Source organism: Protopterus annectens, chromosome 8.part0 (genome assembly GCF_019279795.1).
Source record: "Protopterus annectens isolate FY-2018-M chromosome 8.part0, PAN1.0, whole genome shotgun sequence".
Classification (NCBI taxonomy): Eukaryota; Metazoa; Chordata; order Ceratodontiformes; family Protopteridae; genus Protopterus; species Protopterus annectens.
In genome coordinates this window covers 1,377,086,256-1,377,113,843 of record NC_056741.1, presented here as the reverse complement: position 1 = coordinate 1,377,113,843, position 27,588 = coordinate 1,377,086,256, and the positions used below count along the sequence as shown (strand labels likewise).

General features: G+C 41.5%; 1 protein-coding gene across 2 annotated transcripts in view; it reads left to right on the top strand.

Annotated features, from left to right (window-relative positions):
- The window catches only part of RNF214 (ring finger protein 214), a 706,739-nt gene that overhangs the window by 279,783 nt on the left and 399,368 nt on the right, over positions 1 to 27,588 (top strand). For both annotated transcript variants that reach the window (XM_044080961.1, XM_044080960.1), the window contains exons 8-9: positions 23,880 to 23,976; positions 24,090 to 24,178. In XM_044080961.1, coding sequence (XP_043936896.1) covers positions 23,880 to 23,976; positions 24,090 to 24,178 — 186 coding nt within the window. The remainder of the gene's footprint in view (positions 1 to 23,879; positions 23,977 to 24,089; positions 24,179 to 27,588) is intronic.

Sequence of the window (27,588 nt, the reverse complement as noted above, 5' to 3'; positions counted from 1 at the left end):
GTGTGTGTGTGCTGATATAGCTGTCATGTGTCTGCTGTTGTACACTTAGTCCTGTTTTGCTATTGAAGACCATCACCACTGAGATCATCTGTGTTTATAAGCCCCTTTTTTATTTTGTAGTAATATCCTAGTTCATGGCAGTCCTACTTTATCAGCAATCTGAACTCCTAATTCCTTCTTTTTTTCTATCTTTGTCTTCTCCCTGCTTATGGGGGTTGCTCAGAAAAGGTTAAAGAAAGTGAGGCCAACTCTTTAGTTTGCCTCATGGAGGTCCTACTGTGCATCTTTTCAGCCATTTACCTTATCATTAATGGCAGTATATAGCAGCAATCTATGCTGCATCTCCTGTTTTTCATTAACCCTGGTTTCCTGGACAGGTCTGTAACCTCCTTATAGTCTCACTTTCAGATTACTATACACATTTAGGTACAATGTATGCTTTCACCAGTACACCAGTGTGTAATGTGTGCCTTCTTTCTTATCTGAATAAAAACACTCATTACAGTTCTAAGTCTTTCTCTAGTGCATGCAAGATAGTAATTTGTACATTTTCATAATGGATACATTGCTTATTGATATTTTACGGCCCATTTTTCCTCACAGGCCTTTAGTCTTCTTCCTTGTCTAGAGTTGGTGAACCTGAGTGGGTGAACAGTTTGTATACTAGTTCCTTTTTAACCTTACTTGTAACATGCATGTGTTTTCCCAGGCTTCTATAAGAGAAACACAGAGCTGTTGGAAATTCTTTTACATTGGACAGTGACCCTGTTTCCAAGATATGTCATTAAAAATGAAAATGTTCCATTCTCTAACTTCTTTACCTCTCTCTGTGTCTGGGGCACAGTATCTTTGCTGTGTGCTTGTGACTGATACATTTTATAAAAGGTTGCTAGTACTAGCCCATTTAACAGCTGAGACTAATTTGTATGGTGGAGCAGGATAAATGAATACAGCTTAGTTGTGGTGCACTGTGACCATCTTAGAGTAATAAACTTGTCAATAACTAGTTGTGCATATTGGGCAGCATTGATACTGCATTATCTGCTTTGATGTTAGTTCTATTATAGGTTTTAGCAGCATTTGATGAGTAGCAGTGTTGCTGCATTACTTGCCTTTATGTGAGTGTTATGCTTGCTATTAGTCATAGTTGGTAACATTAATGATGTAGTTCTTGTCTAAATAGCGTGTACTCAAGTCATAATTCGGATGTCACTGTTAATGCATTCCTTGCCTTAGTGTTTTTATCCTTATGGGTGGTAGCAGCACCAGCCAAATGGCATTATAACTAGAGCAACTGCATGAAGAGTAATAAATACGTGAGCATCATCTGAATGTCAGTACTTCTGTAGTATATGCCTTGGTATCAGCACAAAGTACAGTATGGGAAGTACTTGTACTAGCTTTGTAACAATTTTGTTGTAATATGCATAAAAATATAAATGATGGCAGTATTTGTCTAGATGTAAATGTGCACTTCAAGGATTATGTACGTCAGTGCATTTATTGCACTTTACTGTGTATTCCTGCCTGTTTTCTGCAGTAGTTATTTGTATTTTAGTATGATTGTGGCATTACTTGCAGCAGTTGGTTATCTGTATTACTCCAGTACTTGGCTAAATAATAACATTGGTTTCTAGAAACACCATTTGGAAGGCAGCATTGTTGCAGCACTAGCTTTCAGGTCATTATCAGGGTTGGTACTAACAACAGCATTTGGATGGCATTGTTACTATAGACTTGCTGGAGCAATAAAAGTGAGTAAAGTAGGATTTTTTTGGATAAAATTATTGGTGCAGTATTTACCATGATATCTGTACAAGGTGACCATGTTAGTATAAATGAATTGTAAAAAACTAGGTGCACAAATTATAGGTACTAGATGCATCTATTATATAATACTTTTGTTGCTTTTATTTGATAATGGTGGTACTCAGATATAGTTATTCACTTTTTGAATTTGTTCTGTCAGCTTATTTATTGCACTTTTTTACATATATTTTTGGGTTCCTAACTGCTGATCTTCTGCATTTGGACACTTCACCCATTACCTTCCCATCTCATTCTTTTCCATTTATGTTGAAGGAGAGCTTATGTGGCAGATCTGTAACTCTTTCTGTTGTTCTGCCCACTCCTATGTAGGGGAGGGCAGTTGCTGCTTACTGCATTTAGACATTGTAGCCATTTACAGGGGCTTTGCTGTATAAGAATGAGAGCCTTCATTTCCATTGAAACTACATTATGTGTATTTTGCAGTAACAGCACTGCTGTTCCACTTGTCTTCACAATGGGCATACTAACAGTGTAGCCTGCTGAGTTCTGTACATCCCATTTCTTGTCCCATGTGTTCTACCAATTCTGGCATCTCTTCATGAGTGTCTGGTAGTGGCGCTGCTACCCAGTCTTATGGTGTCAGCATAACAAGCAAATGCCCTGCCTATGCAGCAGTGAGCCATACTGTGTGTTATATTTCTTACACTGTGTGTCTGTTTGCAACTTTCTGTAGGGTCATATGTGATAATTGGGCTTTGCCTAGTAATTTGGTTTATGTTTGATTAACGTTTTAGACATTACTTGCTGTTTGGCAGGGTCACTAGACTTCATTTGTGTGGCTGCACAGTTGATTGCATTGTTCATTACCCAGCAGAAGTTTTAATATCTTTGACTTGGCCATTACCAGCCTAGCTACTGCCTGTACACACCACATCATATCTTCTCATCCCCAGTTAAATATGACTATAAATCAGTTGAATTCTCTGTCCAACCTAGTTATAACACCCCACCACAAAAAAGACTACCTGTAGGAACTTCTCCAGTTCAGATTTACTTCAACCTCTAGAAGACCATTAGGACAATTCCCAGTTCTTAGGTTCATAGGCTCATAGGTAAGTACTAGGCTAGCTGCCCTTGCCAGCCATTTAAGCCTAGCCAGTTTTCCTTTTTGTGCTCAAAATAACCTATCCCATTTGGGTATACATTGGACTTACTTATCCCATGGTCGATTATTATATATTATGCCTGATGAGAATAACTGAGATCATACCATAGATAATTTGAGGGGACCCATGCATGAGATAAAGCATTTAGGAGTTCTCTGTATCTATTAGTAGTACAGGGGAGAGTCCTGGAGTAAATTTTCTGCTTCCCATCCATAGGTCTATGTTGTGCTTGAAAATAGACAGCAATGAACTTTGTTTTATGTGGATGGGGAGTTTGTTCTGCAGCAGTGGTATTGTGTGTGAAATATAAATGTCCCTCCAAACCATTCTGTTAATGTTACAGAAGAGATTTAGACTTTAGACTGAGTATTTCTCATGCCAGTTAACTTGCTGATGTGCAGTAAATCCATCAGTAATGGGTCAGAGGATGTCTTGTATGCCAGACACAGGTCACCTCTTAGGAGTCTATAGGATACCAAATATAGTGATAGGACTTTAAATCGGTCCATGTAGGATAAGTTGTTTAGGCCTTGTATACTTTTAATAGGGTATCTCTGTGGGCATTCCAGTTGCATGTTTCTGTACAGATATATGCCATGGGGGCATTATATTCAAAGATTGGTCTAATGAGGGCTGAATAAAGGGGACAATGACATCCCTGGATCTAGAAACAATCCCTTTGTTTTTAAGCTTTGCAGTATAGAACGATTTTCTTACAACAGTGGATACATGTTGACCAAAAGTTAGGTCACTGCCCATATAAGTGCCGAAATCCTGAACAACTGGGTTAGCTATTAGAGTATTATTGTCAGTGTGGTAGTTCTTCATGGGATAGATGACTTCTTAAAGGATACAGAAGTGAATTTTTTTGCATTTGATTTCAGACCTTGATTGTGTTGCTTATTTTTTATTTATTTATTTATTTATTTATATTTGTTGACCGGGAGTGTCCGACTGGACGTAAGTCCATTTTCAGCGGAGGCCCGGGGAGAAAAGCTCCACAGTTAAAATAAGCAGACAGTAGTTACATTGGATTACATAGCGATTAACAATTTACATAGCAATTACTTACAACATATTTACAGATGAAGAACATAGTACATCAGTAGACAACTAGAATCTTTATCTGTGAAGTACATAACAGACATTAACAAATGTTACAAGAAGAAGTTCCTGCTGTATAATAAGTACTGGCTTATGAGCAACTGAGCTTGCTACAATCAAGGTAGTTAGTGGAGTGGAAAGAAAGGTAGTGGTTGGATGGGGAGGGTGATATTAGAGTGGGAGTTGCAAGGGCATAGCCAGCATGTTTTTAGGTGCGCTTTTAGTAAAGTTTTGAAGTGGGTGTATGATGGTATGGAGGTAATTGTGGGTGGGAGGGAGTTCCATAATTTGGCTATGGTGCAAGAGAATAGTGCTTCACTAGCAGAGTTATTGGCTTTAGTGATCTGCAAGTGATTTTTGTTGCTGGATCTTAGTGGTCTGGTGGTGCGATAGGGTTGGAGTAGATTCTGGAGGGATGGGACATTTAGTGGATGATTTACTAGTTTGTGGGCAAGTGAGAGTTGATACCATTGAAGGAGGTGAGAGAACATTCAAGTGAGAACATTAATGTAAGGAGGGTATGGCAGGTACCTGTTTAGGTTTTGTTTGTTTGTACCTACAGGGTTTTAAGTACATGATTTTAGATGCTTGCTTACTTGAACTACAAATTTTGTGCAATTAAAGACAAGGATGTGAAATTCAAACTGAGTAGTTTCATTCAGGGGAAGCAAATCCTTACAAATAAGCATGCATTTTGGAAGGGAAACTATGACTGTGGGAGTCCTACTTACAACACTGTGTTTCAAATCACTTCCAGAAAAAGGCCAGACAATGCCTGCACTGCACTGTAACAAACTAGTCCCTACAATGAGCAGAACTTGACCTATAAATGGACAGCACTCACATCAGAAAAAGGCCAGATAATGCCAGCACTGTGACAAACAAGTCCCTACAATGACCAAAGTAACTCTGGATCAACTAATGACCTATGTGTTGAATATGTCTGCTTAGGAGGATGAAGGTGACTCAACCACTGTGTCACCCATCCTACAAGAAGGGAGATGGCCTAATGTTTTCCAAAAGAGGCATGCCAGGAAGAGATATGGTTAAAGCATGAAAGGACCAAGATGTGTGCTTGGGTCTGTAATGCCACAGATGAATTTTGGTGCATATTTGGAAGCATGCATGAGACATAGGCTCATCAGTTCAAGTATGCATGTCAAGGTACAAAGGCAAAGTTAAACTTGGATTAATAAGAAAATTTATTTTAGATGAACCTTCCTGCAGGATACATTTGGGGATTTAGTAACTGCTCCTAATTTACAGTCATCTGCAGACTTAGTCAGCCAGAGCCCTTTGGTGTTGGCTTTTACTTGAAAAAAGTAGATGCCAAACAGGAGAATTCCTAGCACAGAACCCTGGGGGATCCTACTGTTGACTGGTCTCTTTGTGTAAGTAACTTCCCCTGTCTGTAAATTAGTTGACAATCCAGCAGGTGACATAGGGGTTAATTCCCAATTTATTTAGCTTTTCTACTATATCTAAATGGAGATTTTTGTAAAAAAAAAATTTTGGCCAGGTTGAGGTATGCAGTGTGTACCATTTTGCCTTCATCCATTTCTTGGTGACCGTTTCAAAAACATCCACCCACTAGGCTGAGAAAGCATGACCCACCTTTGACCAATCCAAACTGAGACAGATCCAAGCCTTGGAGGTTCCCTGTACCATGAGTAATTCCATGATAGCTCCTTCCATGGCTTTCTATTTGAGGCTGGTCAGACTTATGGGTCTGTAATTGCCTGGGTCTGTGGAAGACCCACAGACAGACAGATCTGTGGAGAGCTATCTCTGACTTTCATTAGCACATAAACAGTTGCTTAGTTAAGTCAGTACCCATCTACCCTAAATATAATGGTCAATTCATATATAAATGTCTGTGGTGGTATTTACATATTAATATACTGTGTAACAGAAAAAGAAAATAATGACAGGTTGGATTGCACAGCTAGGTTTACAGCTATATCGTAGGCTATGAAGTTTTAAGAAATACCCGTCTTCATATTTCAGCCATGCTAAAACTCAGGGATTGGAGGTGAAAATTAAAGTAGATGGGTTCCCCTCTGATAATTTCTGTTTGAACAGAGGAACCAAGTAGGGCTGTCCTCTTTCCCCCTTTGTTGTTGCACTATATTTAAAACTATCTTCAAAGAAAATAAGTGACTTAGAAATTCAAGAATATAATTCGTATGGTAGTCAAGAAAAGCCGAAATTCAAGAATATAATTTGTATGGTAGTCAAGAAAAGCTGGCTCAATTTGCAGATGATATTATTTTATGTCTGATAAATCCAAAAAAGGGTATTTCAGTGTTGTGGGATATTTTGAGGGAGTTTCATATCTTTTAGGGACGCAAAAATTAATGAAGCTGAAACAAAGGCAATAACTAAATTATGTACCCACACACAAATTGGTTCAGCAATATCCGCATTTATGAGGACATAATGAAATGAAATACTTAGGAGTATGAAGTAAAAGGGATTCCCGGGGTGCCAGCTATGGATATGTCGGAAGAGACTAAATAAAAGATAATACAAAAACTGAGAAATTGGAAGCTCTGTTATGTGGATACAGTTAGCAAGATACTAACAGTTAAAATGTTTTTAGCCCCTTTAGTTTTATATAAAGGTCAGGCATATTTTTTATTCACCAGAGGAGAAGTTGTGGATTGCAATTAATAAAGAGTTGAAGGATTTTTTTTCTGAGAGGGGAAGACTACAAGAGTCAAGAGGGTTAAGCTAATTCTACTAACTGAACAAAGTGGTTTGGATTTACCTGATTTGAAAGGGTATTTCAGAGCTGCACAGGTAAAGCTCCTATACATAGCACAAGCAGGAACCTATAATTCAAAGTGGAAAGAGATGATGATGAAATGGGGGGAAGCTCAAGAAACAAGGAGAGTTTGGTATTTTGGATGTAGATCCTTAAGGAGAATAACAATGACTGTACAGAATATTATATTCATAAAGTAGCAGAAAGTTTCTTAGAACTAAGCCAACACAGGAATGGAGAAAGGAGATTCTGCCGATAGGGATGACTGCAATTAGGGAAACAGGCAATAGGCAAGAGGAGGCTGGAATTTATTGGAGAAATCTGGTAAAGAACCAAGGTATTGGTATCAAATAATTAGAGATGGAAAGGTAATACAGTGGGAAGAGGCCAATCATTTATTTGGACTGCAGGACGGAGATTGCCTTCCATATCAAGAATTGATATCAGAGTATAGGCAAAGAGAAAGAAGTAGGGGGATCCTAAGCAAAAGACCAGCACTGGTAGAGTTTTAGTAGAATCTAGAGCAAAAGCTGTTGTAAAAAAGGAATAATTAGTAGATCATACTTATTGCATGATAACTATAAGAATCAATTAGAGGAGGTTAGAAGGGATTTCACAGAGAGATTGGATAAGCAATTCACAAAGAAACAATGGGGGAGTATTTGTATGCATCCCAAATATGCAACAACTTCTGGAAGATTTTGGCTCTTTGGTTCGAAGTGTTTACATAGGTATTTTTACACCCCAAGCAGACTCCAAAGAATTTTTTCTCAGGTAGACAGCAGGTATTGGAGGTTTGATGGGAACATGTTTTCTGGGAGTGTAATGAGTTGGCAGATTTTAAAGACTCCCTGCAGACTACCCTGCCAGATATACTGGGTGAGCAAATTAAGGAAATCATTGTTTTGAGCTTTGATACAGAATCAGAATTGCGTAGACATAGTAAGGCCTTGCTGAGTCTAATTATGGTGGCTGCCAAAAAAGCAATTACTGGAAAATGGAAATCAAAGTATAAAGCAACTTTACAAGAAGTAGTGAATATAGTAACAGTGATAAAACAACTGAAATTGGGATCTTTATTTATTTATTTCAGTTTGATTACCGGAGAAGTCCACTGGGCCAAGAAGTGCCCATTTTCAGTGGAGGCCCGGGGAGAAAAGCTCCAAGAACAGTATAATGCAATATAGGTTACACAATGCAAATAAAGTTTACAAAGTAAAAATACATACAATATAGTTTGTAAAAACAAGTAGGGTTAATACATTTGAGAGTTGCAGAGAACTTGATGGCAGATTTGTTTTTTTTTTTTTTTTTTTTTTTGAAGCAATATTTATATGCTTACAGTCTGTTATTTGTAGGTATTTTGAGAAATTAGAATAAGTATAGTTAGGAGTCCCTATGGAATTTAAGTGGGGTGAAAGCAGGAGCATTTCCATTTGGAGGATAGGTGAAGAAAAAGTTGAGTTTTGAAGGATTCAGTGTTGGGTATAGCCCTAAGTGAAGTAGGCAGAGAGTTCCATTTTTTGCCTAGTGAGAAGGAGAGTAAAAGCTGGCCAGCAGGTCGTTTCGGTTTACTAATGGAGATTAGGTTTTGGTTTTCGGATCTCCGTGATCTATTAGGGATGTATGGAGGAAGGATGTCCTTTAAGGCTGGGCATTTATTAGGGGAGAATATTAGTTTGTGAGCAGTGGTTAGTTGTTGATAGTCTAGGTGATTAGGGAGTTCTAGCTAGTTCTGAGAATGAAGGCTGTGGCAGTGGTGAGTTGATGTTTTGGATTTGGTGGCAAATTTAGAGATCTTATTATAGCAAGCTTCGAGCTTAGAGGTGTTGGTAGCAGACAAGTTGGTTAGGAGAGGGGCTCCGTATAGAAGGGAAGGTAGGAGGAAGGATGTTGCCAGGGTATGCCTAGTGGAGTTTGAAAGGAAGTGATTGTTCCTATATAGCATACCTAGCTTTTGGTGGGTTTTCTTAATGTTATGTTGTATGTGAAGATCAAATTTGAGGTGTTTGTCTATGGTGATGCCAAGGAGTTTAGAAAATGGTAGGAGCAAATTACATAGAAAAAATGGGAATTGTGGGAAAAATACATGCAGAGGAAAACAAGGTTTAAAAGAAGGCAAGATTTGAATGAGCTATATAATGTGTGACTGACAATGATTGGATAGATTATAAGTGATGTATAATGTTTGCTGCTACAATTAGGTCGATATGGTTTGTTTTCATTTATATAAATGCATGATTTCTATGTCACACATGATAATTTAATAAAGATGTTTTTGTTTTAAAAAAAAAGACCATGCTGAAATATGCCTGCAAGGAATGCAAGACCTCTATTAAAAATATAAAGTGGTGTGCAAGCTTAAAGTTGCTTCAGATACCAAAAAAAGCTACTAGCTTTTCTTCAGTTATGTCTGGAAATTAAGGAATAAATGTCCAGCAATGCACTGAGATGATGTATAGTAATATCACACATTCCAATGCCAATGATATAGCTGGTATAATAGACAAATTTAGTGCTAACTTAACCATAACTACCCACATTGCTGCCTTCACTGTCCCTGGACATTTAGTTTATTCTGAAGTCACTTTGGAACAAGTATTCTAATCCCTGTCAAAGTCTGAAAATAATATATTCATGAAACCAGATAAAATGTCAGACCTCATTCTTATTAGAGCCACGTATCTTAGATTCTAGTTAAACTCTTCAGCCTTAACCTGCCTCTACAGGGTTTGAGTCTGTTGCCTGGAGAACAGCAGCTGCGACTCTGCTACACAAGGGTGTCTCCTTTGTGGACCTAGGTAATTATAGACTCATCAGCCATGCCAGCCTTATATGCAAAACTATGGAACATATACTAAACTAGACCCCATCAGTTTGGATTTCTGAAGAATAGCTCTTGCTTTCTGAATATAGTACATTTCTTTGAAATAGTTACAGAGGCAGTGGACTGTGATCACCTAGGCCATGTTGCTTATCTTGATCTGGCCGGTAATTTTGATACTATACCTATGCTGGTATTATTACCCCCCCCCATTGTTCTTTGGATTGCAAATTGGCTATCCAACATATTTCAGGTTGTGAAAATTGCTCGTTTATGAGGTAAACACCTTAACCATTGTACCAAGCCCCAACTCTTTGAATGTAAAATTGAAGCCAGTGGAGTACCACATAGATCAGGACTGGTTCCTCTCCTGTTTGGCATTTATTTTGCAGACATCCAAGCCAAAAAGTGTCACTGACAAGGTTTGCTGATTACTGCAAACTGGACATTATCTGCTCATCCACTGAAACTAAGTAGTTCCAGCAAGAGCTGGGGTATGTAAATACCTGGTGTACTGAAGACAGTCTCAAGCCAAGTACAAATATTTGCAGCATAGTAGTCTTCAACAAAAATGCTGTTCCACCTGATAAGTTATCTGTGGTACTCCTCTTCATACAGACATGATCATAAGAGACCAGGTACTTATGTGGGCAAGTCTTTCTCATTCCATCATTACGTTTCCACTATAGTCAGGAACTCCTTTTATCTGGCTAAGTTAATGACCAAGGAAACATTCTTAAGATACAAAGAAGTCATCCTGTTGCTGTACTCTTCAAGATCAGACCTGTCATTGAATACATTGCTCTGTTTGATATGTACAAAGACAAATATATTGCTCAGTTGCTAAAGTCTTGAAGATGTGTAAGCAAGAAGATTAAAGACCTTAAGTCCTTCAACTGTCTTGATTAATTAGCCGGGCTACCAGATGCTTCATGGTGACCCTTGTCTCACCTTTCAAGCCATAAGAGAGCCCATACTGTTAGATGCATAGATCTGCAAGAATGGGACTGCATACATATCTGCTGACCTCAGAAGACCAAAACGTACTGAAAGTTTTGAAACATGAGAAGAATAAGATGCCGTTCCTGCTTAGTTTAGCAGAAGCATATCGGCGTCAAGTGGGAATGGAAATCAAACCAGAAGTAGATGACGATCAGGCAGCAACTGAATGTGCCAAAAACAAAGGAAAGAGTATAAGGTGAAGGATCAGATGTGAAAGCAAGAAATGTGGAAAATGCATAAATATAGTTGCAAGTATAGAAGACTCTTGGAACAACCTCATGTTGATCAGGATCAAATGCAGGAATGGTTAAGGAGATGTGAATTTAAACCAAAAGATGAAAGGTAAATATTGGAAGCCCAAGATAGTGGACTACATACACATTAGTTTACGAAGTCCATTGAACATGTGGGAGAAATGGACAAATGTAGGTTTTGTAAAACAGAATTGGGAAACAGTTGCACATCTTGTTGCTGGGTGTGAAACACTAATGGCAGGAGGACTGTGTATACTGAAAGGCATAATAATGCGACAAGACTGTTGCATTGAGAATTGTGCAAACATTATGATATTGAGTTAACTGAAAAACACTGAAAAGATTTTCCAAAAAAACATTATAGAAAATGACGTTTATATTACTTGGGATCACCCATTGCCAACAGTTCAAAAACTAGATGCGAGAAAACCAAATATAGTAGTCCATGAAAATAAGACATAAGTAGCATTGATCATTAAAATTGCTACACCCAGTGACTGCAGTGTCTTACGTACGGAGAGACACAAAGTCATAAAATAACAGTATTTGCAGATAGAAATAAGGGCAGTGTGGAAGAAGGATACCCATATAGTTCCAATAGTAGTAGGAGAAACGGGTCTCATAAAAAAGAAATGTTGTGTAGTCCAATCTCACCTTCATTTTTACGTATGGGTTCAGAGCTGATCCTTGGCTCCGACTCTGCTAATTTATAAGCTCGAAGACTTCTGGTTGGCTCGTGGCTAAGCAGGTATCCCATAGTGCACCAGTACAAACCCCAGATCTTGTTTGCCACGTCGACAAGTTTGGTTGTGCTTCTCTTGGCTCTGGCTAAGTGTTGAATTTTTTTTGCTTATATATTGCTTAATATCTTGTTCAAAGTTATAATTAGTGTAGTATAATAATATTTGCATTAGTATTTGTTAGTGTAGGGTTGCTAATTCTTGGGTAATTAGCTCCTTTGCGTCCCTTGGTGCAAGCGTTGGCCGTGGGCCTGTTAGTGTGCTTTGTGCTATCCTGTGTACCAGTTATAGATTTATTGTTGGTGCTGATAGTTTGATAAATGCTAGCATTTGTTCTGTTCTACGGTTTCATAGAGCAGTTTAGTTTTGGCAGTTATCCGCTGGTGTTTGATTTTTTTACAGTGGTGGAGTTCGTTGTTCGAAACTCCAGTTTCAGCTTCCTCTGTTAATCCTTAGCAGAATAAGGTTTTTTCTGTGTGTGTGAGTTTTTGCTGGTCTGTTTAAGTTAGAAGACCTAGCTGTCCCGTTTTTTTCTGGACTAGGCCTTTTTAGTTGGAGAACCTAGTCCTTGTGGTGTTTCTTCCTCCTTCAGGGCTAGGCCTGTTTAAGTTAGAGGACCTAGTCCTCCCTTTTACTTCTCTTCTCTTGTTGTCTGTGTGTTATGTCTAAAGAGGTTAAGGAGCGCAAGCCTTCGGACTTCAAAAATTGCATGACGTGCTCCCATAAAATGTCATTGACGGATGGTCATGGTCTATGTGTCTATTGCTTAAGGGCCATCCATTTTTAAGAGACTTGCTTGTTTTGTCATGCCTTCTCCCCTAGAGTGTTACAGGATAGGAGGAACAAGCTAATTCTAAATGGTCTTTTAAAGCCTGCCTTTGAGGAAGCCTTGTCTAGCTCTTCCTCTTCTTCCAAGTCCACTAAATCTGCTAAGTCTAAGTCTTCAAAAAGACCTTCTCTGGCACCGGCTGGTGTCATGAAGCTGCCTCCTAAAGTGACAAAATCAGCCTCATCGGCTCCATCGCCTTTGGAACCGACTGAGAGCAGCATTGTGGTGACAGGGTTGGTTCCTAGTTTGTCGGAGCCGACCAGTGAATTTATGGAACCTGCTACTCCTCCAAGATCAAGATCCCCGACTATGTCCTCCAGGAAGAAGATGTGGAGAGGGTGGTCCTGAGACTGCTGAAGTCGTCTGCTCTATCTAAATTGTTGTCTGCTCCACCCCAGTCGATTCTGGAGCATATGGAACCCGTTATACCCTCGATTGTTATTCCTCCTCTGAGCCAAGCTGGTCTGTCGGAGTTGGAGGCTTGGTGCCATTGGTGGAACCCTCTGCTCCAGCTCTACTTATGGTTGCTTCGAAGCAGAGTTCTGCTCCGACACTTTCGGTGTCATCCATTGTGTCCAGGGGCCGAAGCTCTCCGGTCGGTGCCGACAGGGAAGATTAGAATCGGTCTTCCTCCATTCCGAGCCTCCCTCTCGGCGCTTTGGCTAGGGTGAGTTCGGACACTGCATCTGTCTCGGAACCGATAGCTCTGGTGCCAATGGCATCCTTGGGTTCTTCGGAGCAGGGGAGGTCCTCAGAGCCGAAGAGGTCGGCATTTGAGATGATGAGGAGTGTGCTGTTCAAATCACCAGTTGCCACCAAGGGTACCAACACTCCCCAGAGCACCCACTTCTGTGTCAGCCACTGCTCTCTCCGGAGACAGCAGAGATCCTCAGCCTCAGGAGCCACCAGCTGGTGGCCCCACTCTTCCGTGACCTCCCCGGAATACCCTTCTGAAGAGGCCCCAGGAAGAAGACATGCAAGAGGAAGCATGTTGACTCCCAGGATGAGTCTTTGACATCTGACACTGACCTTGAGGAGTCGGAAGGGTCCCCCAAGTCATCCTCTAATGATGTCTCTTTCATGAACATCCTGGAGATCCTTAAGCAGAGGTGCGGCTGGCCCACTGTCAACCCTTCTGATGAGGAGTTGGTGTACCTGAAGGCTTTCGGGTCTCAACCTTCTGCCTCTTGAGTATCTCCACCTTTTCACGAACTGATGGATTTAGTTAGTTGAAAGGTGTGGGATACTCCTGATGCCATGGAGCCAGCCCCTAGGAGACCCAATAAGTTTCTTTCTGCCCCTCCAGATAAACAATTTTTGTCCATAGGTGTCCCTGTAGTTGCCATGGTGGTGGTGGTGGCCACTAAGAAGGAACTTGCTGAGACTTCTTCTTCTGTCCATCCACCGAATAAGGAGTCTCAACAGATGGATAGGTACGGGAAGCGTGTCTTCAGTTCAGCAGCTTTTACTCTTTGATCATTGAACTATATCACTCACTTCACAAGATTGCAGAGGGATCTCCTCAAGGAGTTAAGAGATTCTATACAGGGTACATGTACTGAGGGAGTCCCTGACAAGATTTCTGCTCAGTTGTCCACCTTAAATTGTATAGTTAATTCCTCCATGTGGCTTATTTCTTATGCATCCAATGGAGCGAGTAGAGCAGCAGTTTCAGGAGTTACCCTAAGGTGTCACTCCTGGATGCAGTTGTGTAATTTTGCGGAACCGTTCAAGTCCACTTTCACCAATGCCCCATTTGATGGTTCCTCATTGTTTGGATATAAGGTGAAGGACACACTCACTCGGTGTGAGCATGAAGGAAAGACGCTCTCTGCAGTGGGAGTACAGTTTACAGTTCCCTCTCGACCATACCCCAAAGGTCAAAGGGGGGGTAAAATGTGGTTCAAAAAGTCCCAGAGGGTCTTTCCGGACACACTGGGTGAACCCACCTTCAGAGGAAGAGGAGGAAATGGGAGACGTTGCCCTAGAGGCAGGGGCAGTCCACAATACCAACAAGGCTGTGATTCCTTTCAGGTACGGCCTTATCAGTGCTCCTGATATGGGGCCTGACTGCGTTTCTCTGGGGCCGTTCGGGGGTCGCATTTCTTTGTATCCAGAAGCTTGGCTAAGTATCACCCAAGACAAGTGGGTACAAAGAGTTGTTACCAGAGGCTATATATCATACCCTTTTCCCTTCCACCGTTTGTTCCCAAGAAGATCCCAGATGTACCACCCAATCACAGGGATCAGGCAACTGTGGTTGCTCTTAAAAAGAGTCATCAAATCCGTCCCAGCAGACCAGATAGGATCTGGAACTTACTCCAGGTCCTTTTTAGTCCCAAAACGAACAGGAGACTGGAGGCCAATATTGGACCTCAGCAGATTAAACAAATCCGTGAGGAAGGACAAGTTTTGGATGGTAACACTGCAGTCGATACTCCCATTGTTAGGGAAAGACTATTGGATGTGCTCAATAGATCTCCAAGATGCCTACTACTATATAAAAATGGACAAAGGCGTCCAGGAACCATCTATGCTTCTGGCTGGGAGCCAGTCACTATCAGTTTTGTGCTCTGCCCTTTGGTCTCACCACAGCCCCCAGGGTGTTCAGCAAATGCATGGCAGTAGTGACAGCTCACCTGAGACGTCAGGGATTCCAGGTGTTTCCGTATTTGGACAACTGGCTCCTGACCGCCCCCACCAGGCATCTACTTCTCCAAAACAGGGACACTACTATTCAACTTTGTGCTCAATTAGGGATCTCGATAATTTGGGAAAAATCTGCATTATTGCCCTCTCAATCTGTGATTTTTATAGGCGCAGAGGTAGACACAGTGAACATGACAGCTTGTCTCCCAGACGAAAGGGCACAAAATGTAATCTTTCAAATTCAGCGTTTTCTCCCATTGCAGAAGGTCAAAGTAAAGTGGGTTCTTCAGCTCCTCGGGACTATGGCATCCACCATCCTATTAGTACCATTAGCCAGGTTGCACATGAGAATTCTCCAGTGGTTTCTGTCTTCCCAATGATCCTTCCAATATCTTCCGCTGAATCACCCTATTCTGCTGACTGAATCATGCAAGGAGGACCTCCTTTGGTGGCTAGCACCCAACCAGTTGACGACAGGCGCCCCCTTTGTTCCTGCCCAACCCATTGCCACTGTGACCACAGATGCCTCCCAGATGGGGTGGGGGGCATTATCTCAGCAGGACTGTCCAAGGCACATGGCAAGAACAAGAGGCTCACCTGCATATCAGTGTTATAGAGATGAGGGCGGTGCTTGTGGCGTTGCAAGTACTTCAAGACCTTCCTCTAGGGACTGTTGCGATACAGACAACATGTCGGTAGTTTGGTATATCAACAAAATGGGCGGTACCAGCTCTTACCCACTCTGTCAAGAGGCCATGTGAGTTTGGGAATGGGTGATTTCTTCCCAGCGGTTTCTGGTTGCAACACACATTCCAGGGACGACCAATGTGATAGCCGACAAGCTCAGCCGGGCGATCCTACTGCCTCACGAGTGGTCTCTGAAACAGGAAACAGCGGAACAGATTTTCCGCAAATGGAGACAGCCTTGCTGCTACCTTTTTGTCAGTCCAGTCAATGCCAAATGCAGCAGCTATTTTTCCCTCATTCCCCCTCTGAGGGAGACACCCAGAGATGCTCTAGCTCACAATTAGCCCCTGGGTCTTCTGTATGCTTTTCCTCCATTTCCTCTGACTTCCAAAGTGATTCAAAAACCAGATGGCTGGGATGCAAGTTAATCCTCATTGCTCCTTACTGGCCTCGTCAGGTTTGGTTCCCCTCCCTCGACCCTCTTCTCCTGGACGATCCTTGGATTCTGGACCCAGCTCCAGATCTGTTGACTCACATGTCAGGTTCACTACATCCCTCAATCCACACCCTCAAATTGACAGCGTGGCTGCTCCAGTTCCATCCCTAATCAGGCTTCACGATGTATCTTCCTCAGTGTCACATATTCTTATGGCCTCCCATAAACCTTCAACTAGGAGACTATATGGCAGTAAATGGAAAAGATTTTCTATTTGGGCACAGAAAATGAATGTAGATCCCTACACTGCTTCTATCCCTGTGATTTTGGAATTTCTCTCTGAGCTTTTTCAGCAAGGATCTGCCACTGTCAGAGTTCAATTGGCGGCTATTTCTCATTTCCATTTAGGGTTTCCAGATACCAATTTAATGTCTCATAAGCTATGCAAGACCTTTTTGAAAGGAGCCACTCTGTTGAGGCCACTGCTCCAAGAACCTGTGGCTTGTTAGGATTTAAATTTTGCGTTGTCCAAACTGACATCTTCCTCGTTTGAACCTTCTCACGCATCTTCGTTGAAATTTTTGTCTTGGAAAACTTTGATGTTATGTGATCCTTTGCGAGGCCTCTTATTGGCTGAGCTATCTTTATCCCAGGATGCACCACCACTGATCCCCAGATCTGGTCTCAACTTGGCTGGGCTAAGTACTATTTATTTAGGCTTTTCCTGTCAGAAATTTGCTTACTTTGAACCCAAAAGCTGTTTTAACAGCTATTGTTGCGAAATCTGTGTGATTGATTAATTTCTGTTGAGAAATTCGTGATTTTTAGTCAGGAAGGTTGTTAGAGGGCCTTCCTGTTGCTTTACTACTAGTGTCTCTTTCCTGGGTCAAGTACCGTTTAAGTTAGAGGGTCTTGACTCTCTTTCTCTGTGTTGTTTAACTGTATAGTCTGTTAAAAAAAAAAAACAAAAAAAAAAAAAACAAAACTTTATTTTTTGCTTGTTGTTTAAGTTTTGCTGTGTTTTACTATGTCAGAAGAACACAAACCGTGTGGTTTTAAAATGTCCATAATGGACATCAAGAGTCCTCCAGGCGAGGAAGAACAAATTAATCCTCAAGGGGTTAATCAAGCCATCCGTCGAGGAGGCTTTATCTTCCTCTCCTTCTCCTTCTAATCTAAGCAGACTTCTCCATCGGCTCCACGGACTCACCCCTCAGACTCTTCCCTCGGCCGAAGTCCTTATCGGCACCCGGGAAATTACCTTGAGATCTCCCGAGCCGTCGGTATCCTCTAGATCATCCAAGATGTCTGATTCGGACATCGACAGGGTGCTCCTTAGACTCTTCCAGTCTCCGGTGTTCCAAATACTGTGGTTCCTCCTCCAACACACTGATGGAACCGGTGGAGTTTCCAACTCGGCTCTTGGGCGCCGAGTTCACTTCTTTCTTCTTTCCCTTCGCCCTGGGGGGAGCTGGAATTTTTGCTTCCCTGGTCCCCTCTCCTGGTGCGTCGCGGGCGGGAGTGCAGTCCATCGCGGGGCCACGGAGGTGGGACCCTCCCAGGATTCTGGTGGTCCCTATGAGGAGTGCATTAGCCAAATCTTCCTTGGCTACCTCCACGGTTTCCCCAGCGCCTTCCCTGCATACGGAGACTGGGTCTTTGGCAGTCCCCTGTCCTTCCTGGAGGTCCTTCGAAGCCTCTTGGAAGAACCCCCAGGAAGAGATCGTGATGAGTCTCTTACATCAGACACTGATCTTGATGATGCAGAGGTCGGATGATGTCTCCTTTGCAGACATCCTGGAAGCCCTAAAACAAACCTCCCTCTGCTGATGAGTCAGTGTTCCTGAAGGCCTTGGGGCTCAGCCCTCCGCCTCCTGGGTGTCTCCGATGAGCTCTTGGATTTGATCTGAACGGTGCCTGCTCGTCCGAACAAGTTCCTCGGCACCCCTGAAAAGAGTTTTAACTAAAGGTGTGGCTGTAGATGCTTTGGTGGTGGCATCTGCTACAGCAAGATGTAGCAGAGGCTTCGACGGTCCGGCCCATCCTCCTAATAAGGAGTCTAGGAGCATGGATACCCTCAGTTCCATTGAGGTCCTTGAACTAACCAGATTTCAGAGGATCTGATAAGGAGGGCTATCGATACACTCTTGGGTAACCTGCCTGAGGAGCTGGCCCAGACGGTTGGCTCTCAGCTGATGAGGCTCATTTCTGCTTATCACGCGGGGAGTAGAGGCTGTGTAGTAGGCATTTGCTCTACAGAGACAAGCCTGGCTCCGAGGCCTTTAAGTCTTCCTTTTTGATGGGTCCTCCTGTTTGGACCCAAGGTAAAGACACACTAACCCGCTGTGAACAGGAGGGTAAGACTCTGACTGCGGGCATGATTTTCTCCCTTTCGGCCTTATCCCAAGGCTAAAGAGGAGGGAAAATGTGGTTCCAGATCTCAGCCTTACCCCTCGCAGCAGGAGGATTCCCCTTCCAGAGGCAGAGGAGCCAGAGGCAGCAGAGGCCTCGCAACACTGGAGACCGACGAGTCCTTTGTGGCTCTTCAACCTTTCATAGTCCCTGAGGGATTGCCCGGCTGTGCAGCTCCAGTGGGGGTGTCGTTTCAGTCGAAGCATCTAAAGGCCTGGGAAGGTATGGAGGTTACTCCATCCCATTCTCTCATCCCCCTCAGTCCAAAAATCCCGGACCCTCCACCCAGTCAGCGGGATACTGCAGCCTCAGAAGTTTCAAAGCTGCTGCAAAACCAGATCGGATTAGGGACTTACTCAAGATTCTTTGGGGACTTGAGGCCCATTTAGGACCTCAGCATCCTAAACCGTTCAGTCAAAAAGTCAAGTTCGAATGGTCACCCTACAAACCATTCTCCCATTGCTGGAGAAGGGTGTTTGGATGTGCTCCATAGATCTCACTTATTACCATATCATGGTACATCACAGCCTAGGGCAGTCATTTTTTCAGTTCCTGCACTGCCCTTGGTCTCATCACCAGCCCCCAGTGTGTTCACCAAGTGTTTGGCAGTCGTGACTGCTCATCAGGTGTTTAACTGCCACCTCCAGGCATCTACTACTACAGAGCCTTCAAGCCACTATATCACTGGGCAGTTCCTTGGAATCACCTTCAATTGCCAAAGTCTGTGTTGCTGCCATCTCAACGAATAAGATTCATAGGGTCTATCTACCGACAGACAGAATACAAACCATACAGACTCAAGTAGGTCCAAAGCTCCAGCCAGGATGGTCCTGCAGCTATTGGGATCCATGTCCGCGCACGGTTCTTCTAGTCCCCGGCAAAGGTTGCAATGAGATTCCTCAGTGTGGCTTTTTTCTTTTAGTGTGGTCCTTTCAGGAACTCCTCTCATTCACCTCATATGGATCACGGAATCTGGACCTTCGCTGGTGGCAATCTGGATCAGACAACCCCTTTGTTCTACCTCCTCGCCACTTTGACCACGGGCCTCCCAGATGGGCAGGTCAGTCCAAGGCAAATGGCACCGAAGAGACTTTACTTCATATCAACATCTTAGAAATGAGGGCCCTTCACGATTATCTCCGTTCACTCAGACAACATGTCAGTTGTCTGGTACCTGAACAAAACAGAGGACCAGAGATCTCCACTCTCTTTGCAGAAGCCATGAGAGTTTGGGAATGGGCAGTTAGTGGCTACTCACATACCGGGCAAGTCCAATGAGATTGAGCAGAACCATCCTCTCTCCTCACGAATGGTCTCTGAATATGACAGTTGCAAGTCAGATTTTCAACAAATGGGGAGTTCCCAGTTCCTCTCCTTCCCAGGGTGATTCAAAGGCATCTCTGGGAGCAAAATGATCTTAATTGCTCCTTACTGGCCCGTATGGTTTCTATCTTGGACACATGCTCTGGAAGGTCCATGGTTCCTGGATCAGATCCCAGACCTACTGGTTCATCAGTCGGGACTATTCCACCAGTCCCTAGTCATACATGATCCAGAGATGTTGTACATATTGTCTGACCCCAAAGTCTGCTACAAAGAAACTGTATTCTAGCAAATGGAAAAGATTTGATTTCTATTCCTGTGGCAGAAGTACTAAATTTTAACTTCTCTTTTCAATCAAGGCTCTTCAGTTTCTACCATCAAGGTACAATTGGCAGCAATTTCTATTTGATAGACCCACCTTTAATGAGCAACAGATTGTGTAAGACCTCTTTGAAAGGTGCTGCTCTATTAAGACCTCGATTTCTCATCCTGCACCTCCATGGGATCTCGATAGTTTTACGTGCCTTGACTTCTTTTCCCTTTGAACCGGCCGCTACATGTGATCTAAAGTTTCTATCATGGAACACAGCTTTTCTGGTGGGTATTACTTCTGCCAGAAGAGTTTCAGAGCTTCAAGCTTTGTCAGTAAAACCCGGTTTTCACAAAGACAGAGTATCCCTCAGGCCAAATCCTTCCTTTGTCCCTAAAGTTTGTTTTAGTTTCTGCTTACAACAATCGTTAGAACTTCCATTTTTTTCCCCAAAATACTCTAACAAAGCGGAGTTCATATTCCACACACTAGATGTCCACACGTTTTATTTAGACAGGACCAAACAATCAAGGAAAACAGATCAGTTGTTTGTATCCTTTGCAGACAATAAATTGGGCAAAGCTGTCACAAAGGTCACTATTGCCAAATGGATCAGGGACTGTATTACTCAAGCTTATTTTTATTCCAACAAAGAGCTTACCACCTCTGTCAAAGCTCATTCTACAAGGGCTATGGCTACTTCGATAGCATTTCATTCTAAGCTTGCTATTAGTGACATTTGCTTCATTTGGTTCCAGTGCTCAGGAGTGTTTTCCAATGAGCCACCGCTGTCCCATCAGTACAGAATGTGGCGAGATAGGATCATAACTTTAGATGTATGGGATCCATCTTACCCTCCTTCCCCCTTCCTTGGAGATCAGAGGATATCAGAAGGTCAATCCTGTTGTTTCATCTTGAAACATCTAACAATGGTATATAAACAAGTTGTGCATGTGTGCATGAATGCGGACAAACAAGATCTGGGGGATCAGTGGTGGTGCATCCTGGGATAAAGATAGCTCAGCCAATAAGAGGCCTCGCAGATGGATCCCAAACATCTAAAGTTATGGTGAGTACATAACTAAAAGTTTTTGGTGGCTATCACATCAGCTAGACTGGTATCGGAGTTACAAGCCTTGTCTGTTAAGCCACCTTATTTGGTCTTTCATAAAGACAGGGTGTCACTGCATACTAACCCCTCCTTTGTCCCCAAAGTTTGTTCCCACGCCACCTTAAATCAATACATAGAACTCCCAGTTTTCTTCCCTAATCACTGTAATGCAGCTGAATACCGGTTTCATCAGCTAGACGTTCATAGACAACTACGTTTTTATTTGCATCGGACCAAGGAGTTTAGGAAATCAGATCAACTATTCATTTCCTTTTCTGAATGCAGATTGGGCTTACCAGTTTCTAAAGTGACACTATCTAATTGGATTTCCAGTTGCATAGCCTTTGTCTACAGTTTGGAGGGCAGACCTTTACCCCTCAAGATCAAAGCTCATTCTACCAGGTCTCTGTCTACCTCTGCAGCCTTTCAAGCCAGGGTCCCACTTGATAATATTTGTGCAGCAGCTACACTTTTATTACACATTACAAATTGGATTTAGCTTCCAGGGATAGAGCATCCTTTGGCTCCACGGTGCTCAGGAGTATTTTCCAGTGAGCCACCCAAGAATAAGGTGCTAGGGACGCTGTCCCATACATAAAAATAAAGGTGAGATTGGACTACACAACATAAGTTATGTACTCACCATAACGTTCCATGTTGGTAGTCCATCTCACCCTTCATTTTTACCAACCCGCCCTTCTGCCCCCATCCTGGAAAAATCTGGAGATAATAATTTGCTTCTTTGGTTGGAGACCCTTTAGTATTGGTTTGTCTGTTATGGTTGTTTCTTCTAGTGAGCAGCAAACAAGATCTGGGGTTTGTACTGGTGCACTATGGGATACCTGCTGAGCCACGAGCCAACCAGAAGTCTTCGAGCTTATAAATCGTCCGAGTCTGAGCCGAGGATCGGCTCCAAACCCATACGTATAAATGAAGGGTGAGATGGACTACCAACATGGAATGTTATGGTGAGTACATAACATTTTCTTACAGTCCTAATTAGGTATGTTACCTATACACATAACTTTGTATGAATTGCAGAAAGAGTCATTACTAAGCACATTGTGGGTGCTGCAAACAGCACATCTGGCTAACATCAACGATTGAAGCAATACTAATTTCATGAACTTTAATCATACTTTGATTAAGAATGGGGTGCATTCCCATCATGGTATTAGAAAGTCAAAATACTTGGAGAAATTAAAAAGTTTGACCTTATATTTCTTTACAAAACCAGTGGACCCATAACCACTTGTGCTAGAGACCTAGATCAAATAACCAAGACTTGCTGAAAGCATAGGTTCCTAACTCAACATTATTCTCAGCCTATGAAATAGCTTGCTACTACAGTTGATGCAAAGTACTACTTACGCTGCCTTTAAAATTAATCTTGATGATTGGATGGATTGACAGATTTACACCAGGGCTGTCATATATGATCATGCTATATTTGGGAGGTGAGCACTAAATGTTTGAAAAGGGTTACAAGAACTTTTAAATGTGACTATTTAAAGGTGCGTATGTTGGTATCTTATGGTTCCCATGATCACCTGTCTAATATTGTTTGTACGTCCCATAGCACTGAATTCACATACTAGACTTGTGTTCCTCCATTGTGTCTCCTGTTTCCCAGATGTTGAAGAGGTAGCACCGCAGGTAGTAGTATAAGGCAATGTATTAGAAGAAAATAAACTTTTCCAAACAAAGACTTGATTACTCACCTGCTGGCAGTGAGAGGTGTTATCCATCCTCACTGCTGGTAGCTTGGGTTCAAGACCATCTTTTGGATGAGATGTTAAACTGAGGTTCCATCTGGTTGAGTTGGTGGCAGATCAGGTAGATGTAAAATATTAAATGGCACCTATCAAAAAGAGTAGTAGAGGTTCCTGAAGCCCTGGGTAATTTTCCCATCGTAGTATAAATACCGCCGGAGGTCTCCCCTGAAAAGTGGCTACTAGCCTATTGGGACTAACTTGGTCAATGAAGGATAAATGAAATATATGAATAAAAAAAAATTTCAATGGCAAGTAGACAGGAAAGACATCAACAGTTTACGCTTTCTTGGGAATGGAGGGGTGAGGAAATCTGTACTAAATTTTCTAATAGGGATTTAGTGCTGATGGCAAGAGGACACGATGAGCACTTTTAAAGGCACACGCTGACATATGTGTCATACGGTAATGCCACTGCTAGACATGGGGCAATACTACATTGAGGGAAATGCTGGCATCAGGAATGATAATAGGCTTCATTAAACTATGTTGAAGGTGTGGTTTAGCTCAGAAATGTGTACCGACTGAATTTTCCTACCTCTCCTCACAGAAAGGTAATATGAGGTTTGATAGTGTCTGTCTGATATGGAAGAAGAGAGCCTACGTTAATATTGTACATTTTGCAAATACTGATTTGACTACGTTATTAGTTTGAAAATATACTTCCATCCATATTTCAGATTATTATTACTTTGTTTATCTTAGCTGACGTTCTTTTTACAGAGAAATGTGGGATGCTGAGCTTGCAGAGATGAAGAAAGATGATGATGATCTCAGGAGTAAAATTCTGGAAGAGACAGAAAGGGCAATGAAGGCTGAGGTGAGTGTGGTTTAGCTGATGTTGTGCCATTTCGTTTTGTACAGTATTGTCATGGTGCATGGAGTATGTTTAAGCTGCCTACCTTCTAGCTAATGTTTATTTTCCCATTGCAGGTGAGCTCCCTAGAGATTTCTCGGGAATTGGCTTCCATGACGTTTGCTGAAGTAGTTCACAAGGCTGAGCAGCATGTTGGCACTCTTCAGTAAGTTTGTATTTAAGGAAGATACATGCCAGCTGGGTTATTGTTTGTCATTACCACTAAAGATCTGACTGAGAAATAGCCACATTAAGTTTATATCTTTTGAGGAAGTATATGGCGTGGAGAAAAAGTTTGGTCTTTGTGTTGCTTTCCAACAGGAAAAGCATAAAACTGACAAGAAAAGTCAGACTTACTGCAGAAAAAAAGTAGAGTGCTTCAGAATGGATTACAGTGGGAACACTGCTTGGACTTAATTTGCATTGATGGCTTTAACATACTAGGTCAGATACAGCAGCAGCAGCAGCAGTAGTAGTAGTAGTAGCAGCAGCAGTAGTAGTAGTAGTAGTAGTAGTAGCAGCAGTAGTAGTAGTAGTAGTAGTAGTAGCAATAGATATCTTTAGAATTTTTCAAGAAAATGAGAAGGATTTGCTGATAAAGTACTTTAGTTAGCCTAATATAGCCTGGAAAGATTCAGTTGATGTGTTTGGCTAGGATAGATAAGTTTATTTGCAGGGTATATGTGAAGAGATGTTCTTCAGTCAGCCATTTATCAGTCATTTATGATAAGGCTCTTCTAATAAACTGAAGATGTGCTAATGATTGCAGGTACATGCTGGTGTTCTCTTTTGTGAACTAGCAAAGGGTGTCACAGTGGCAGGCCAGGATAATGGTGTAGCTCAAAACACATAGATTACAAGATTACAAGACCTGAGAGAGTATGAGCATGTAAGAAGATCTTGATATATACATGTGGGAGACAGAGGTATCAGATCAACACAGTATGGCAGACATTGTGGGTATAGTACTGCAATTCCTGATTGTGTGGCAACTGATTTTCAAAAGTGTGACATTTGGATTCTTAAGATATAAAATAATGAAACAGAAATCAGATAATATTTTGCTAAACTTCAATTTTTGACTCCTCACTTTTCCACAAGACAGCTGTTTTTGGTTTGTTTTAGTTAGTGACAGCTCAATTGAATCTGCAATATTTCTCTGTCCTTTAAATGAGAAAAATATTGTTTTTTCTATCATACTAAAGGTTTTGTGTTGACTGATTAGTTTTCTTTCAGTCTCTCTCAAATAGTTTTTCTTCTCTGACACCCAGAGGTGTAGTAGATACACAAATTCTGCTTTTATGTATGCAATCCATCAACAACGGAACAGCAATGGACCATACCTTCCAGTGAAATATTACTGTATTCTATAAAAGCAACATGACAGTCCCTCAGATTGCACTGCTACGTCAAGTGCTTCATGGTCTGAACTGTTATCAGACTTGATCATTTGACTGCATAACTGTGATTCATTGTAATGGGTTTGAATTCTTATGTTGTTCTGAAAAGCCCTTGAAGTCTGCATTTGCATACTTAAGAATATTATCTAACAGGACAGTGTCAGGATCGTCATGCCTAGAAAAGGAGCTTTCAGTGCAATGAATATAATATTCATGGTGATAAAAGACATGATGTGGGCATGTTGTAGTTCATGAATGTGGGAGCACTTGACTTTCTTCACATGATTTGGGTCAACTTTGCCTTTGTTGGAAACTGCTTACAGTACAACACAGTAGTTACCATTCCTGATCATGGACGTAGGAAATAGCATGTATGCAGTGTTTCATGGGGTCCTCCTTATATTTAAACATTGATAGCCTAGGTTTGAAGTGTACCTTGGTGCATTCAGTTACAGTTGTTGAAAGTTGTCACTCTTTTTTTTTTTTTTACACCTTTAAAGACACAGGCAAACATGCATTGTTATAAAAGAAAACAAACCATATTAACATGTTTCCAGTTACGTATTTTATACATCACATATGTTCTTTTTTATAAATATCAGCAGTCCAACATTACATAAATTGCTCAATTCCTGTCTTCCCTTAGACTTCACTCCTTGTCCTGAAAATTATTCTGCATGCATTCCTACAATTTTAATTTATCACTATGTAATTTGCTCCTTCCCTTTTCAAAAGATCCCACTTCCAGTTATTTTATCTCTGTAACAATATTAAAGACCTCAAGTACAGTTGGTTTAGAATTTGATTTCTGTTTTCTAGTAATTGTTTTTTTGGCGGCCAACAGAATTAAACTTACTCTGTCTAGGCAATTCAGATTTTGTTTCCCAGCACAAAGGAATCATTTCCTTAGTTACACCCATTTACTTTCCCAATATTTCTGGCAGCATGTTTTGTAGGGAATTTTTAATGTCTGCCAACATATTACACTCCCGGAACATATCACACCTCCAACATTTGCCATCTACCTGAGGAAAAATTCTTTGGAGTCTGCTATATCTCCTCATATTGTTCCCTTCTAAATTGCTTATCCAGTCTCTCTTCTCAATCTATTCTAACCTCCTCTGATTGATTCTTATAGTAACTGTGCAGTATTTTGTATGCTCTACTAATTACCCCTTTTTTGACACCAGCTTCTGCTGTAGATTCAACTAAAAACTCTAATAGAGCAGGTCTTTCACTTAGGATTCCCCTATCCATTTCTCTGTACCTATACTTTGATATCAATCCCTGGTAGGCAAGGCAGTCTCTGCCTGCAGTCCAAATGTCTTCTTGACCTCATCCCATTCAGTTACCTTTCCCTGTCCATTTATTTGCTCCCAGTACTTTCATTCCTTTTCCAGTTTTCTCCAGTAGATTCCAGCCAGCTCTTGCCTATTCTCTGGACCCCTAACTGCAGTCATTCCTGTTGGCCAACTCTCCTTTTTCCATTCTTGTGTTGGCTTAGTACTTATAATACTTTCTGCTACTTTATGAATATAATATTCTGTATGGTTGTTATTCTCCTTAAGGATCTGCATCCAAAATCCTACCCTCTCCTTATTTGTTGCATTCCCTCTGCTTTATCATCATCATCCCTTTCTACTCTGCTTGTGTTATGTATATGAGCCTTAATTGTGTAGCTCTAAAATATCCCTTAAAATCAGGTAATCCTAATCCACCTTGTTCTACTGTAAGGTTCAGTTTATCCCACTTAGCCCTTGCCCTTTCCCCTCCAAGATAAATTCCTTCAACTCTTTTATTAATTGTTGTCCAGTACATCTCCTCTAGTTAATAAAAACATGCCTGACTTGTATATAAAACTAAAAATACTGAAAACAGTTTCACTGCTTGTATCTTACTGTCTATATCCATAAACAAGAACTTTCATTTTCCCAATTTTTTGTATTATCTTATGTTTAGTCTCTTCCCACATATCCTTAGATGCCATAATAGAAGCCTTTTTTTTCCATGCTCCTAAGTACTTCATCTTATCATGTCCCCATAAGTATGGGTATTGCTGAACCCATTAATGTGTGGGTACATAATTTAAGGCTATAGCCTTTGTTTTAGCTTTATTAATTGTACATCCCCAAAAGTTATGAAACTGTTTAAAAATTTTCCACAAAACTGAAATGTC